The sequence below is a fragment of the Tachysurus fulvidraco genome, chromosome 1 (assembly GCF_022655615.1).
Source record: "Tachysurus fulvidraco isolate hzauxx_2018 chromosome 1, HZAU_PFXX_2.0, whole genome shotgun sequence".
Classification (NCBI taxonomy): domain Eukaryota; kingdom Metazoa; phylum Chordata; class Actinopteri; order Siluriformes; family Bagridae; genus Tachysurus; species Tachysurus fulvidraco.
In genome coordinates this window covers 45,716,783-45,733,516 of record NC_062518.1, presented here as the reverse complement: position 1 = coordinate 45,733,516, position 16,734 = coordinate 45,716,783, and the positions used below count along the sequence as shown (strand labels likewise).

At 38.6% G+C, this 16,734-nt stretch overlaps 4 protein-coding genes across 8 annotated transcripts in view; 2 read left to right on the top strand and 2 right to left on the bottom strand.

Annotated features, from left to right (window-relative positions):
* Window positions 1–6,584, bottom strand: part of LOC113633974 (CD166 antigen homolog) — a 98,386-nt gene extending 91,802 nt beyond the window's left edge. The window contains exons 1-7 of one of the 4 annotated variants that reach the window (XM_047823123.1): window positions 6,402–6,584; window positions 5,096–5,131; window positions 3,592–3,698; window positions 3,075–3,294; window positions 2,592–2,656; window positions 623–710; window positions 309–482 (exon numbers count right to left, since the gene is read on the bottom strand). In XM_047823123.1, the coding sequence (XP_047679079.1) occupies window positions 309–482; window positions 623–710; window positions 2,592–2,656; window positions 3,075–3,294; window positions 3,592–3,698; window positions 5,096–5,131; window positions 6,402–6,474 (763 nt within the window). In that variant the 5' untranslated portion in view covers window positions 6,475–6,584. The remainder of the gene's footprint in view (window positions 1–308; window positions 483–622; window positions 711–2,591; window positions 2,657–3,074; window positions 3,295–3,591; window positions 3,699–5,095; window positions 5,132–6,401) is intronic. The other 3 variants (XM_047823128.1, XM_047823139.1, XM_047823133.1) reach the window with 3 other exon arrangements.
* The window catches only part of LOC113643290 (low affinity immunoglobulin gamma Fc region receptor III-like), a 546,637-nt gene that overhangs the window by 238,365 nt on the left and 291,538 nt on the right, over window positions 1–16,734 (top strand). The window lies entirely within an intron of this gene.
* The window catches only part of LOC113633966 (obscurin-like), a 580,831-nt gene that overhangs the window by 359,675 nt on the left and 204,422 nt on the right, over window positions 1–16,734 (bottom strand). The window lies entirely within an intron of this gene.
* The window catches only part of LOC113633976 (leukocyte immunoglobulin-like receptor subfamily B member 2), a 284,910-nt gene that overhangs the window by 179,926 nt on the left and 88,250 nt on the right, over window positions 1–16,734 (top strand). The gene's annotated exons all lie outside the window — the stretch shown is intronic.

Below are 16,734 nucleotides of genomic sequence, written 5' to 3'. Positions count from 1 at the left end.
TCTGTGTTAAAAGAACAACGACCTGACTATCATTTGTGTGCCACTGAAAATTCCAATTTCAATAAAGGAATTGAGATTAAACAGATTAAATCAGACCTGTCTCACTTCTTCATAGCACTCTGTAATTTTCACAATACCACAGGAAATGATGCTGCGCTTCTTCCACAAAAGTCCACAAGAATCGACATTAAGCCATTTTTAACAAGCAAAAAAAAAAAAAAAATGATGTGGATGTAAAAAAGAAATGAAACATTACATTTGAGTATGAAAGACGAGGGGAGCTTTGTGTACGCGAGGGGTGTACTTACAGTGGATGCTGAAGTTTTCGGGTGCAGATATCTGGTCAGGGCCGGACACATGTTTAACAACGCAAGCAAACTTTGAGGTCGCATCCTGTTTCCCTGCTGTGTACTGCAACTGAGAGGTTGTGGTGGACAAACCGGTGGTTGGGTCCTTCTTCACAGAGGTATGGACAATGATCACTGTTCACACACATACACACACAGTGTTGACCCAATTACCACAGACATGCCCCCTGTTAGACAACTATAACTCACACTAATGTATGAGGAACATCCTCCAGGTTCCTTCTACAGAGAATGACTGAATACATCACACTCACACTTGTTGTCTGCCACTAGAGGCTTGTTATTCTTCTCCCAGATGATCTCTGCTGGGGGGTTTGCGCTGGCAGCTACACATTCTCCCAGCTGAAACACACACACACACACACACACACACACACACACACACACACACACACACACACACACACACACACAGGTTATTTATCTTTAAGGCATAACCAGTTCACCAAGCCCAAACCACTCCCACGTGTCTACATTCGCTAATATTTGATCCAGGAAGTCTTATTATATATTCTCTCTTTTTGCCAGCCAGTCTGTATGACACAGATACTACATTAGGAGTTTCAGTTACATGTTCATGACCAATGACATTTCCTAAATGAATCTGTAACCTGATATTTAACTAATTTTAACCGCCACTTCTCCCAGGGACTTTCTGGGACTTTCTGCAGCACCGTAATGTAAATGGCTTTAGGTGATAGTGGCTGCCAAGAGCTCCTCGTCATGGTGTAGAGGCTGGGAAATTTCAGTATCTGACAGTGACAGTATCTGAACATGTGACCGAGGTGACTGAGCCAGACACAGATATGAGTATGGGTGTGTGTGTGTGCGTGCGTATGTGTGTGTGTGTGTGCTTTCTCTCTCTCTCTCTCTCTCTCTCTCTCTCTCTCTCTCTCTCTCTCTCTCTCTCTCAGTTTCACTTTGGCTTGAAGGGTGTAAATCCTTTGCTACTAAACACAGGCTGCTTTAAAATGATTACAATAAGAACAAAGAGCAGGGAAGAAGATATATCGCTCCTCCTCATGTGTAAAAACTCCATTACAGGAGAAGCAGGAGCTGCTTTTAATAAAACTGAAAAGATGAGAGGGCTTCTTAGCTATTATCACGCCACTGCACGTACACATACACTCTCAGAGAGAAAGAAAAAAATAGACTGAATAGTCTAAAGCGGACATCTTGTGTACCTTTACCTTGAGGTTCTTAAGTGTAGCTGAAATTTATTAAGGAACATCTGGATTTAAGGACTGTTGATATACTTTAGAGGCACAAAAAATGTAATGCAATCACAAGTGTGCAACAAATGCAAGCCGTGATCATTCGAAACACACACACACACACACACACACACACACACACACACACACACACACACACACACACACACACACGCACACACACTCTAATATCAGAGTGGTTCGACTCAGTGTCCTTCTCGCTCTGTACTCTACTTCCTTTCTTCTTTCCTCCTTGGTCCTGTTTTAAGCCTTAGATCAGACGGGGTGAAATGTTTTTAACATGAGCTGCCCCAAGGTTGAACTCTTGCTCTTTTTCTGCCTTTGTCCACAAACTAGCCGCGCTTTAAACATGACAGACCTCGGTAGGTGGCAATCAAAGTCCTCCTTGCCCTCTACTGTCCACACGAATGCCCACATTCCTCTAACCTCCAGTTCACCTTAGATCTGAGCACATACAACATTACAGCCCCACAGCTGAACCCAGCCCAGATAAAGTGTAGCTGAGCCTGTATAGGGTACTAATTCCCTTTTACTGCCCTCATAAAGTAATGTCATATTTTCTCCCCGTTCAGTGGTTCAGTGCATCCCAAAGCTGCCATTCTGTGCTGCTGCTTTGGCTTTTTGGTTTTCCGTAGAGGAACATCACTACAGCAGTATTGTTTCTATTAAGGGGCTCTCTGTTGTGTGTGTGTGTGTGTGTGTGTGTGTGTGTGTGTGTGTGTGTGTGTGTGTGTGTGTGTGTGTGTGTGTGTGTGTGTATATGCTGATCCATCTAACAGATTTACCCTGAGCTGCCAGGTGGTAAGATGCCACATGGGTGTATTTTAAGTTTAGGCTGGTTGATGGAAAAGGGGATATGAAGAAACAACAATGATCCCTTGCCAGATTTAATGCAGGGTTTAATGCAATTGTTTTGTTGAGTGTGCCAGAGTTTCGCAGAGTGCAAACTATGACAGGAATGTACAGGGCACCATTTGAAAGCACTCACCGGCGTCAGTTTTCCGTCGTCCAGCTGACTCGCCTTGTTCCTGAATTCAGGTGCTGATGGTCTCTCTGACAATTATGAAAGGGGAATTATTATTATTTATTGACAATCACAATACATTCATTACAAATGCAAATATATATGGATCTTACAAATATTATATATAGTATATAGTAACATCCCGATCTACGGTGATTTTATCACTACACTATAGTATAGTATATGTGTCTGCAGCTATACACAATTTGTCAGTGTTTCTTTAACCCGTCCGTCAGTGCTACAGGACCAGCGGTGACACGATGTTATTAAGTTAGTGAATCAGTGAGACTGAGTCTGAAATGTAGGGTTTTATCTCTTAAAACTTTACAAGCACTTTGCCTGTCCACAGCTGACTTCACACTGACTAAAGTGTTTGTTGCAATCCGCTTGTACATGCTACACATCGTATAGTGCAATCTTGTTTCTGCCAGTATGAGCTGTACTCACTGTGCACTTCCACTTCGACAGGGTATTCGTTGACATTATTCATGGAGACCAACAAGCAGGTGAAGACTCGCTGGTCATCAAGGATCGCGTTTTTGATTAGCAGGCTGGAGTCCGGCCCGATGCTAACGCGGTCCTTATAGCCATCAGTGGCTGTGATCTTTGCTTCTTCCTTCTGATGCTGCTTGACCAAGATATCTCCTGACGTGCTGTTCTCACGCAACTAAAGACAATGGAATTAAAACACATTTTAACTATTGTAGACGATACACCAAGCACCTCTACTGCCCCTGTCATGAACTTTGTCTATCATATTCTGTTTAACAGATAAAAGTAAACAACAACAACAACATTCTTGGGGCTATTTTGTGGGTATGACAGTAAAGATAGCAGGTCTGTGTAAACCACTTATTCATGTCTTCACACATCACCAATGTGGCTGGTTTTCCTGACACATGACAGCAAGACACCAGTCATCCAGAACTGACAAATTCAGACATGAAGAGCAGCAGAGACTCACATGTTTCCATTTGGTGAACATCAGATCTTCTGGCTTGTTGTCGCCGTTGTTGCATGGCACCTTGATGGTCTCGCCGTACATGCCGATGACCTTCTGTATGCTGCTTGCTGAAATGTGACACACATGCAAAACAGAAGGACGTCAATGATTTTCAAGCTACTTTATCTGTATTCAGAGAGAGACAGAAAGGTTCATAGTAAACATTAGAGTGATGAACTCTGTTCCTGCGTTGTTCCTAATTAGACACCGCTCCCAGTATGTTAATGCTGTCATGCTATTCCTTGCTACTCTATGACTGAAAAACGGCTTTAATTCCAGCATCCAGTATGCACACAACACAGCCATAATAGATATAATATCTAGATATAATGAGACTTAAAGGCAGAAAGTCAGAGACGTGTCAGGACAATTATTTGCCTCTCTATTTGGCTCTCAGCAAGAGATAATAGCTACTCCCTGACTTCATGTAACAGGAAGCAGACTACACATCCATTCGCACTTCAGAGGGGATGCCCTGGTGAGGTTCAGCAGCTCCACAGAGCAGACAATCGCCATCGTCGATCAATGATCTCAAACGGACGGAACATTTGCTCAGCTAAGCAAAAAATAAATAAATAAAGTGCTTTGTGTATCCTCAATCCAAACCTCTGCAACCTTTGCAGTCTGTCCTATAGCTACAAGCTGCAGCACATCCTTACATACACGATGCTGTAAACTCAGAACAGTGCAGAGGAACGTAAAGAGCATTACCATCACAACCTCCCAAACTACAGGATGTTACTTGTGTCAGTAAAGCAACATGGCAATCTGCACACATACAGTACTGCCCTCTCTGCTCCTCTTTGGCAGAAGGCACAAAGCTATTAGATCTCAGAGGATGAGATCTTCAGAGTCACCTGGTTGCTCAATAAGCAGTAATTCACACCTACACGCTATTTTGTTACACCAAACAGATTGCTCTGTTAGCCTTAAAATTTGCACCTCTTTAATACCCACCTTTCACTTTTACAATGAACACAAACACACAGTATACAAAGGTTTCATCTGCTGCTCCATTACATTGTCGCCATTTACTAATTAACTTTGAGACTTTTTTTTATCAAGCTCATAAGGAAACAACACAACACACCTTTGTGTTATCAAAGTTTCCTTTGAAATAATGAGATCTGCAATACTAGCATGTAATGGCTTTAGTTTCTCACTTCAGGCTTCTGTTTACATTTTCCAGCCCAGAAATGAGCTCAGCCACCAGATACAGAGCTGCCAAGGCTGCTAACAAGAAAGTCCTAGCAGGCAAAAAACCCAACTAAATTTCAATTATATTTAATATGTTAAGAAATTTAAGCAGCATAAAACTATTTGAGTGTAAAATTATTTATTCAAATATGATGTAAAAAACTACATTAATAAACAGGGAACAAATTAACAAATTATACACAACCTTCTTAGCACTAAAACTATTTAAATAAGGAGACAATATAAAGATAAACTATATATAACTCACCTTCAGCCTGGACCACTGGTATGAGTGAAATCAGCACTAAAAAGGGAACAGAAACAGAACATGACGTAAATATGGAGAATTTTCAGTGTATTAATGAACACAGCACATTTTAGACACACAGAACACACAAGTTTAAATCTCACTCAGGAAACTTAATTCTTACCATCCTGTAAGAAATACATTTTAACCTCTTAAATAATAAATAGACATGATTCTGGTAAATGTCACTATTCTGCTCATGAAGTAATGTTCTTGAAAAGAAAGTGAGAGAGAGAGAGAGAGAGAGAGAGAGAGAGAGAGAGAGAGAGAGAGAAAGAGAGAGAGAGAGAGAGAGAGATCATCATACTGTAGCAATTTAGAATCTGCAAATTTCCAGGATTTAGCAGATGTACTTATATCCAGAGCGACTTACATTTTATCTCATTTTAAACAACTGAGCAATTAAGGGTTAAGGGCCTTGCTCAGGGGCCCAGCAGTGACAGCCTGCAGGACGTGGAAATTAAACTCATATCCTTCTGTTTTGTAATCCAGCACCTTAACCTCAGTGTCATAACTAGTGTAGTGAAAATATTAAATATCATGAGTGTTTTTATACAACAGTTATGTGTTTGTATATAATGTTATGTGATTTTACTGTATTCTGTGTGTCAGACTAGGGAGAAAGGACAAGAAGCCCTTGTTCCAAATGTTAACATTGTATGTGCTAGAAGGATGGGAACTTTAGGGGAGTTTGTGTGCATGTGATAGATAAGTACTGATACTGGAATGCGGCCTTGTTGAGGTGATAATTCAAAGGCATACATCTTCAGTAACCAGGGAGGGTGCATGAAAACACACACACACACACACACACACACACACACACACACACACACACACACACACACACACACACACACACACACACACAGGGTACAAAAGGGAGAGCTGAAACACTAGAATTTGCCTCTTCACTGTGTAGACGTTGCACTGTAAGGACGATGCCTTTTGCTGCAGCAAAATAATATTCTGTCTTTACTTCTTTGGTTTTACCACCACCTCTGAGTCTGAGTGTGTTTCATACATCTAGATCAAAACTGTGATCACACTAGCCACAATGTAATTTATCCTTTAGCTAAGCATTTTGGAAGGCATTTGTACACAGAACAAAAGTCTAGAGTGTCAAGTCTGCAAACTCTTAATCTCCAGATCTATAATGGTGTTGAAACACCCTTCTCTGGGAGAATGAGTTAAAACTCTATGCTGGCCAATTCCTAGAAAGATGTCCTTAACTGATGCATTCATGAAGGATTCCAGAAGTAATCACCTCCAGGAGTTCTTGTAGAGTCCAGTGGGAAGACCATCTGTTCCTGTTGTTTGACCTGGAGAGAGGGCTTCATGACAACAGCAGTCACTTCATCAGTGATGTGTTCCGTGTCCAAAGAGTCCCTCTTCTACAAGTTTAGAACAGGAGGCCCTGTAGAAGATTCACTTCTGCAACGTTCCTCTGAGTGTAGAGTAGATGTTCATATGAATGTATATCTAGAGGTCCAAATAAAATATCAATTTTTCTCCCTCAGATTGTGCATCTAAATTTCTCGTGTATCTTTAAGCTCCATCCATGTCTCTTTTGCCAACATATAATCAGCTCTGAAGACAGAAGTAGGTGTAGAATCAACAGCTCTGTTTGGAAACCTGTTGCTCACATTCGAGGTCAAAATGTACAGAGAGGAAAGAAACAGTGAAGAAAGAAGTAAAGAATAGCATGTTTATTTTGTTATCCCTCTCAATAGCCTTTCTTTTTTGACTCAATTTGCCTCATCTAATTACCGTGATTTTTTTTTTTATTATTATTTTTAACACAAAAACATTTCTGTTGAGAGAGTTCTTTATAACTGCTCACTTTTCGTGCCCGCATCACAGAAAAGACAAACTTGTCAAGGTTGGGGAAATAATCACTCACTTTTCTTCACCTGCTTTCCCTTTTACTTTGTCCAAAAAAGTATTAATTTCCTCAACAGTACACCAGTCATAATTATTTTTACATCCTAGCTGGATCATTTTAACAAAGCTTGTAATTTTTTTGAATCTTTAAGTGATGGCTTTGTTTGTCACACTGACAGTACATTCTCAAACCCCACTTACCCACTTTAAAAGCAGCTCTTCCGCATAAAACTTGAGGAAAACCACAGAGAGAGATTGAGAGAGAGAGAGAGAGAGAGAGAGAGAGAGAGAGAGAGAGAGAGAGAGAGAGAGAGATATAGAGAGAGAGAGAGAGAGATAGAGAGAGAGAGAGAGATATGCCACATACTGACTTTCTTGTTGTCTGAACAGGATTTTTTGTTTGGATGTCTGGTGTATATGACAGGTGCAGGACTTATACATATGAACCATCAGTTCTGTTCAAATGTGGACAGTGTTGTTTGTGCTGTGTGGTTGTCTGTCATAACATAATCTTTATATTGCTGTTATTGTTTACTGTCCAGATTTGTCAACAAATTGATTGTTGCTCTGTATGTAGTAATAAAAATGGAAATGTAGGTTAAAAGGCTTTTTCTCAGTAAGTCTAGTTAATGCTAACATGGATATGTTAAAACCTTTCTGATTACAGTAAACACCACCAGAAGACATCAGGTACAGATTCCAACAATACAGACTCATTTACACTCAGATGATTTAAACCATTTGGTTTAAGCTGAGAACAGATATGCATGTTGCATGATGTGCAAATGAGGTTCAGTATCTGGACGTCTGAGTACGACCCCTCTTGTAAGTAGGTATGCAGGTCATTATTGGAACGTCTAAATAAGAAAGGTTTTTATTTTTGAGTTTTTGGAGGTTCTGGCTATGTATATGACAGGTACATTTGACATATGACCAGTCAATTCAGTTCAAAATATGTAAGTGTCAGTTGTGGTGTGGTTGCCTGTCACAGCATAATGTTCATAGTGCTGTTTATTTTGTACAGTCCAAAATTTGGACAAAAATCACTTTCATGCCAATAAAGCCATTTAAAATTGATCTGGAAAATAAAATTCTATGCTATGACAGGCAACCACGCATCTACTGTACCTCCAAAAATTCACAAGAAAATGTTATCAGTGAAACTTTCACTGCAGATTTGTTTAAGTAATTAATTAACGGTGATATTTTATACTGAACCATAGTAGAGTAATAGTATAATATTCTTATTAATCGTAACAGTGTAGTGTTCCTAATAAAGTGGCTAGTGAGGGTATAGTCAGGGGATTTATCTCTCTGAACACCCTATATATAAATTTATTCCATTCCCTCAGTTATTTTCACACCTCCTCCCATTTTTTCACACCTGTATTTGGACCACAACATGAAAATAGAAAATAAACCACATCTGCATCCTGCTCTCTGCTCTGAACAGTCATGATGAAGTTCACACAATGTCCTAATCACACAATAAGATCATCACTCAGGACATTCAGACTGCAGATGAACAACTTTATACCCCACCACTCACTCTAATGAAGACACAAAGAGAACATTTACTCACAGAGCATCACAGGCAGTGGACTGAGCTCCATCCTGTCCCTCTAATGACTGACTGACTGACAGAGCAGTGGTGTGTGTTAAAGTTTTACCACTTCCTGTGTTCTCACAGTCAGAGAGAGAGAGAGAGACAGACCACAACTGATCATAACCTTTCTTGTATATCTGGTAATAATGTCCTCCTATGCAAATATAATCATAACCATTGAGTTTGTCTAACTGGTGTTGTGTACCATGTCTATAGAGATAACATTTTTATAATATGTCCCTAGGTTGGCAGATGATGTCATTATTAAGCAACGGATGAAAGTACTCAAATGCCTGATTATGATTCGGATGCTAAGTCCGCATTATCCTGCTTGAAGACTGCAATGAAAACTGCACAGAAACATTCTTCAGCTTAGCAGCAACAATCTCACTGAACGGGAATCACTTGGTTGGAGGAGACCGAGTGCTTGTAGAGAATAAAGGAGAATGTGGGGAACAAGTTGGCTGATAAGTGTGAAGATGGGGTATATACTATTTACTGTATGATGCAGGAGGAAGGCTCAGAATTTAGCACCAACATCTTGAATACATGCAACATGCAAATATTTTCAGTTTCACGCCTCCTCCCCTTCTTCACTGCTGAACTCACAAAACTGAATTTAAAAAAAGAAAGAAGCTAAACCACAACTGTGCACTTGTGTGTTCTCAGTTCTCTAAAACTCTCTTTACCCCGTGTGTGTGTCAGTGTACAAGGCTAATGAGAAGTGTTTATTTGTAGAATTCTTTGATAGATTTGACACAAATAAGTAAATGATACTAGACAATAGTTTGGTGATAGTGTGTATTAGAATAAACTAATGTGATGTTAGTTAAATTTACCCACATTATTAGTTATTGTTTTTACACGTCCATCTTCACCCTCCTCAACACTTTTTTTTCCACTCATCCACTTCTTCACATCTAAATTTGCACCAACAAACTGTGACCTGCTCTCAGGTGTGTGTACAGGACTAATTTTAACATAATAATAATAATAATAATAATAATAATAGTGATCATTAATAAATAATGATTTGTATTTATTTTTATTAAATGTGCTGTGCATTACTTTGGTACTAAAGTGCAATAGAGTGAACATGTTCTTCTGCACAGACCATAATAGTAACAAAAAAGGAAATCTAGGTTATAAGTACTTTAATTAAAATTGCTAGTTAATGCTAACGTTTTTTTTTTTTTTTAAATATTTATCTATACAGGAAACACCACCAGAAGGCAATCATCAACTACAGATTCAGACAATACACACTAACTACCATTATATGATTTAAACCCTGTTTAAACTTGCCCTACTTGTACTCTTACCTGGTGAACTATCATAGTTACTGAGAGTATTTACACATCAAACTAAACCCTTCTCATAACAGATATGGAGACACTGATCCACCTGAACAGTCATGATGAAGTACACACAATGTCCTAATCACACAATAAGATCATCCCTCAGGACATTCAGACTGCAGGTGAACAACTTTATACCCCACCACTCACTCTAATGAAGACACAAAGAGAACATGTACTTACAGAGCATCACAGGCAGTGGACTGAGCTCCATCCTGTCCCTCTAAGGACTGACTGACTGACAGAGCAGGGGTGTGTTAAAGTTTTTCCACTTCCTGTTTGCTTATAGAGAGAGGGAACAAAAATAGAGAGAGAGAGAGAGAGAGAGAGAGAGAGATCTCTTCCTGATGTTTTATTTCTTTGCATGTGTCATACTTTAATGTTTTAGATCATCAAACAAATTGAAATATAAGTCAAATATAACACAAGCAAACACAACATGCATTTTTTAAATGTAGGTTTTAGTTAATAAGGGAAAACAAAATCCAACCCTACATGGCCCTGTGTGAAAAAGTGCTTGCCCCCTAAACCTAATAACTGGTTGTGCCGCCCTTAGCAGCAAGAACTGCAATCAAGCGTTTGCGATAACTTGCAGTGAGTCTGTTACAGCGCTGTGGAGGAATTTTGGTCTACTCATCTTTGCAGAATTGTTGTAATTCAGCCACATTGGAGGATTTTTGAGCATGAACCAACTTTTTAATGCGACAGCTTCTCAATAGGATTCAGGTCAGGACTTTGACTGTTTGCTTCAGCTTGAGGTCACAAACAGATAGCCACAGATTGTCCTTCAGGATTTTATGGTAGACAGCAAAATTCATGGTTTTATTTATCACAGCAAGTCTTCCAGGTCCTGACCAAACAGCCCCAGACCATCACACTACCACCACCATATTTTACTGTTGGTATGATGTTCTTTTTTTGAAATGCAGTGTTACTTTTACACCAGATGTAATGGGACACTCACCTTCTATAACTGTTCAACTTTTGTCTCATCAGTCCACAGAGTATTTTCCCAAAAAGGGGATCATCAAGATGTTTTCTGGCAAATCTGAGATGAGCTTTTATGTTCTGGTGCTCACAATGCCGGAGATTGATCTGCATGGTCAGCCAGTGTCTCATGGGATTGATGTGGATGGAGCCGCCTGGAGACTGCCATGCCTTTTATGAACCAATGTTGTGCCAGTCAGCTGTATGGTCTGGTCTTTATCAGCAATCAGGTCTGAGTTCTAGGTATTGTCCTAGTTGAGGGACTGAGTAGTCTGTGGAAAGAAGCTCCATCTTGTTTTTTGAGTTTGCCTTCAAGAAGCAGAACCACAATCTGATTATAACAGAGAGAAGAGTTTGTTACACACATAGTTGGGGCCCAGCAAAGCTTACTATAGCATAACTACAGGGCGGAGAGCTTAGCTGATCACACCACCCTCTGGAGAATCCCGTCTGTCCTGTTTTGGTGCTGTTCTCAAACCAGGCCGTGATGCTTCCTGTCAGGTTACTGTCTATGATGGTGTGAAATGTCCTCACCACCTTAGACATTTAAGGGTCTTTAAACTCCTCTCTTTGGTGATATTAATGCTGCTGCGCTTTCTTCATCAGAGTCAACAAGGTGCAGGAAATCCAGTTTAATCAACTTGGAGAATTCTGCAATTTGTTCTCCTTCTGTCACTGTGTGCACCGCTGCTGCCCTCTGCTGGCTACTGATGAGAGTAGCATGATCTCACAGTAACAAACTGGATGTAATAATAATAATAATAATAATAATAATAACAATAATAATAATAATAATAATACATTTTATTTAAAGGCACCTTTCTAACACTCAAGGTCACCGTACAAAAGAAGAAGAAAAACAACAAAAAATATAGTTATACAATACTTACATAGAAAAAAAAAAAAAATTAGACCAACATTACAAATCATGATCTAGAATATGCTAAACTAAACAGATGAGTTTTAAGCTGAGATTTAAATGATGAAAGAGAATCAATATTACGGAGCTCAGATGGAAGTGAGTTCCAGAGCTGAGGTGCAGAGTAACTGAAAGCTCTGTTCCCCATCGTTACAAGACGGACAGAGGGAACAATGAAATGAGTGGAAGAAGAAGACCTAAGAGTGCGAGTTGGTTTTGGAGTATGAAGAAGATCAAGAAGATATGAAGGTGCAAGATTGTGGATAGCTTTAAATGTTAGAAGAAGAATTTTATACTTGATACGAAAATTAATGGGAAGCCAGTGTAGCTGTTCCAGAACAGGTGTAATATGATGGATAGAGGGAGTACGAGTGATAATACGGGCAGAAGAGTTTTGAACGAGTTGCAGCTTATGAAGGGTTTTGTGAGGAAGCCCAATAAGAAGAGAATTACAGTAGTCAAGCCGGGAGGTTACTAGACTGTGAATAAGAGTGGTGGTAGATTGAGTGGTGAGAAAGGAACGAAGCCTATTGATATTACGAAGGTGAAAGTATGCAGCCCGAGTAACATTATTTACATGTGAGGTAAAAGAAAGGGTACTATCAAAGATGACACCAAGACTCTTAACCTGAGATGAGGGAGCTATGAGAGATTCATCAATGGAAATAAGAAAATTCGAAAATTTGTTAAGCACAGTTTTTGTGCCTATAAGGAGAAATTCTGTTTTATTGCTATTTAGTTTAAGAAAATTTGCTGAAAACCATGATTTTATGTCAATGAGACAATCAGAAAGAGCAGATGGAGGGAGTTTGGAATGTGGTTTTGTGGAAAGGTAGAGCTGGGTGTCATCCGCATAGCAATGAAACTTAACCTGATGTTTATGAAAAATATGACCAAGGGGTAAAAGGTAAGTAATAAATAACAAAGAGCCAAGAACAGAGCCCTGGGGAACACCAGAGGTAACGGAAACTACAGAAGAGGTGAATGATTTTAGTTGAACAAACTGTGTGTGATCAGAGAGATATGAATGAAACCATTTCAGAGGCGTGTTGGTGATGCCAATAGTGGAAAGCCTGTCTAAAAGAATATCGTGGGAAATTGTATCAAAAGCTGCACTCAGATCAAGGAGAAGGAGGATGGATAGTAAACCAGAATCAGCTGCTATAAGCAAATCGTTTGTGACTTTTAATAGAGCTGTTTCAGTGCTATGAAATGGGCGAAAACCAGATTGGAATTGTTCATATAGATTATTGCCAGACAAGTGGATATGAAGTTGAGCAGCAACAACTTTTTCCAAAATTTTAGAAATGAAAGGAAGATTAGAAATAGGACGAAAATGATTAAGGTTGTTGGTGTCCAAACCTGGTTTCTTTAGAATTGGAGTTACAGCAGCTGTTTTGAAAAGAGAAGGAACAGCCCCAGTGGTGAGGGAAGAATAAATAATATCCATAATAAACTGGGACAGAGAGGAAGCAGTAGCCTTAACAAGGACAGTTGGTAAAGGATCAAGAACACAGGTTGAAGATTTAGATTGATGAATAAGTTTTAAGATATCATCAATTGTGGGCAGAATAAACTCAGAGAACAATTGTGTAGGAACAGGTAGAACTCAGACACATGGAGTAGAAACAGGAGTGGCCATAAGTTGACGATGAATGCCTTCAATTTTTGAGGTAAAGAATGATGCTAAAGTATTGCAGAAATCAGATGAGTACAAATGAGAGGGAAGTGAGTCGGTGGGTGTTGTAAAATTTTTCAATAAGGAAAAAAGAAGCTTTGAATTCCCTTCATTAGAACCGATTAAGCCAGAATAGTATGTAGATTTAGTTTTAGCAATAGTGTCTTTATAGTGAGACATATGTTCTGAGTACATTTCCTTGTGGACAGTAAGGCCAGTTCTTCGGAAAAGTCTCTCAAGCTGTCGTCCTTTTGCTTTTAATTGCCTGAGAAAAGGAGTGAACCAGGGTGCAGTAACAGTAAATGAAACAGTCCTAGTCTTAACTGGAGCAAAAGTATTCAACAAATTATGGAGACTATTATTGTACTGAGAGACCAAATTATCTGGAGTGGAACAGCTGTCAGCCCTAGGAAGACTTGCAATGCTTAAAGACAAGTTGTCCAAATTAATGTCCTTGATTTTCCGGAATGATATAATACGTGAAGATTTTGATTTGAAGAGTGGAAGATCAACATTAAAGTACAGTAACAGATGATCAGTACATGGAAAAAAGTCTGCATTGAGGTTGCCTGGAGAGACACCTGAACAACAGATTAAATCCAAAGTATGTCCTTTAATATGCGTGGGAAAATTCACATGTTGCTGCAGTCCGAAGCTATCCAGACAAGATGTAAATTCTTTAGCAAGGTTGTTGTGAACATCATCCATGTGAATATTGAAATCCCCCACAAGAATTATATTTGGTGAAAGAGTAGTTATTTCATTCAAAAAAGCAGCAAAGTCAGGGATAAAATCCTTGTTAAATTTTGGTGGTCGATATACAGTGCTGATAATAGTTGGAGTAGATCCAGAGAGCCGACAAACTGCAGCCTCAAATGATATATACTATATAATATTAATACAGTATAATATGCAAGAAACAAATTTCATGTTACTGTTGTCTCTTAGAAGTGTGTGATGTTCTTCACTACAGACAACTAGTAACAATTCACCCCAATTCTGTAGACTGTGTTAGTGATTTATTTCTTACTCTTTCACTTATGATGTTCTATCAGAGTTTTACAGTGAAACCATGTACTTCACTTCATAAGTATCTTGTTATTGTCTGTAATGTTGACTTCCTGATTTATTTACAGTGTTGTGTTAGTGCTGTACATCAGTGTACCTGTGTGTAGACATGCAGAAAGAGTAATAACACTTCTGTTTGATTCCTTATTTACTCCTGACCTTCACTGCACTGAGATCCTCTACTGACACTGAAAAATACTGCAGGATCCAGTTATCTAACTTTAAGATAAAACTTTATTAATTACATGTGAGAAATTCTAATGTTACAGCAGGAGACAAACATTTAGACAATGAAAAGACAACAGTTTTACAGCAGTGAATTGATCATAATGGATTTATTTAATTGATCAACATTTCATCCATAAATCTCCTCACACAACAATTAAAGTTCACACAACTGAAACATAACTGCATCTAACTGAGATTGTAAGTCTACAACTAAATATTCAACTAGAGAAAATCTCAAGAAAAAGAAAACACAGCAGTACAAATACAGAAGTGGTAGAATTTATATTGAGAAAACACAACACAATTAAACAAACCTATTAGTCTTTACATCCCCCAATGATGCTAGTTTCCAGCTTTTTTTTTTTCTCAAAAACTTTGTGTTTTATTAAAGTAATATTTCTCAGTTTTTACTATTGTTTTAACAGACTGTAAGCTTTATTGGAGATTACACACACATTGACCTTCACTCATGAGGAGGTTTGCAGACATTAACTAAATAAATCCATTCAGAACAGTGACGGTGTCTAGAAGACGCTAAGCAAATAACAGCAGGACATTAAAATGACAAATCAGTATTATTTTAAAATCCACACAAAACCATAAAGAAAAAGAAATTCTGAAATGATCTTTTTCAGTAAATGTTTATTCTTTTTATAGATTACTTTTTATAACTTTTCTCACTCCTCTATGACTGCATTCTTAATCCTGTCTTCATCAGTGTGACCTGTTAAAGAAATTTAAAATGTAATTTATTTCATTATTTAAAGAACATTATGTGAAATATAGAGATATTCTGAAAGAGTTCTTACCTCGAGCTCTGTAACATATGAGCAGCAGAATGATGGTCACCAGCAGACAGACAGAAACAAGGGAAAACACAGACAGACTCGTTACAATAATATTGACTTACGTCTTAAAGATCTGTTCATCAACACTTAGTTATTGTTTACCTTTAGTTATTGTCCATGATTATGTGATACATCAAAAATTGGTTTATTCTTTTGCAATTCTGGTTATATTCTACATAACAAAGCTAATGTAGTAATCTGACCTTTTTTTCTTTTGTAGGACCACAGCAGCATCATTAAGATCAGAAAAGCGATGAACAAAAATCCCAAACCCACAACCAGTCCTAATGTTCCATCATTGGATATAGGACCTGAGACTGAGGGAAAAAAGGGGCAGAATTTCAGCAGTTAAACATAGAAACTCTTTAAAAAGCGAATCAAATAAAAAATAAGGTTTCAAAAGGTGTCTCACATCTGACTGAGACCCAGTTTTTCGGTGACTCACATTTCTCTGGGAGTTTACAGTGGTAGAAACCAGCAAGAAAATCCACACACTTTTGTGTCTTTAGATAATATAATAGTTCTCTAATTTATCTGTATATAACATAAAATACTCTAAACCTGAGGAGTCTGGAGGTTTTTCATCTAAATCTTAAGAAAATGTTTGTCTTCATGAACAGTTTCTCCCAAATGAAATATCAGCGTTCTAAATATTCTGTAATGAATCATTTCCCTTTTCCTTTAACATTAAACACACTACATGAAGACTCACCATGCACTGTGATGTTGACAGGATTACTGTTTTCTCCAGATTCAGACACACACCAGTAAACTCCAGTGTAGGATGTGGAGAGGAAGCTGATGTTACATGTAGATCCTGTAACTGATCCCCAGTGTGAACAATCTAACACTCTCTCACTGTGTGTGTATCGTCTCACTGTCCATCCAGTAGACTTACTCTGGTCCTCACAGCTCAGTGAGAGAGAGTCATTAGTAAAGTGTTGAGTTCTGCTGGGATTGATGATCAGAGAGACTGGAGGAGATTCACCTTAAACAGAAAAGAGCCATTTAAAGTGTCAATAAA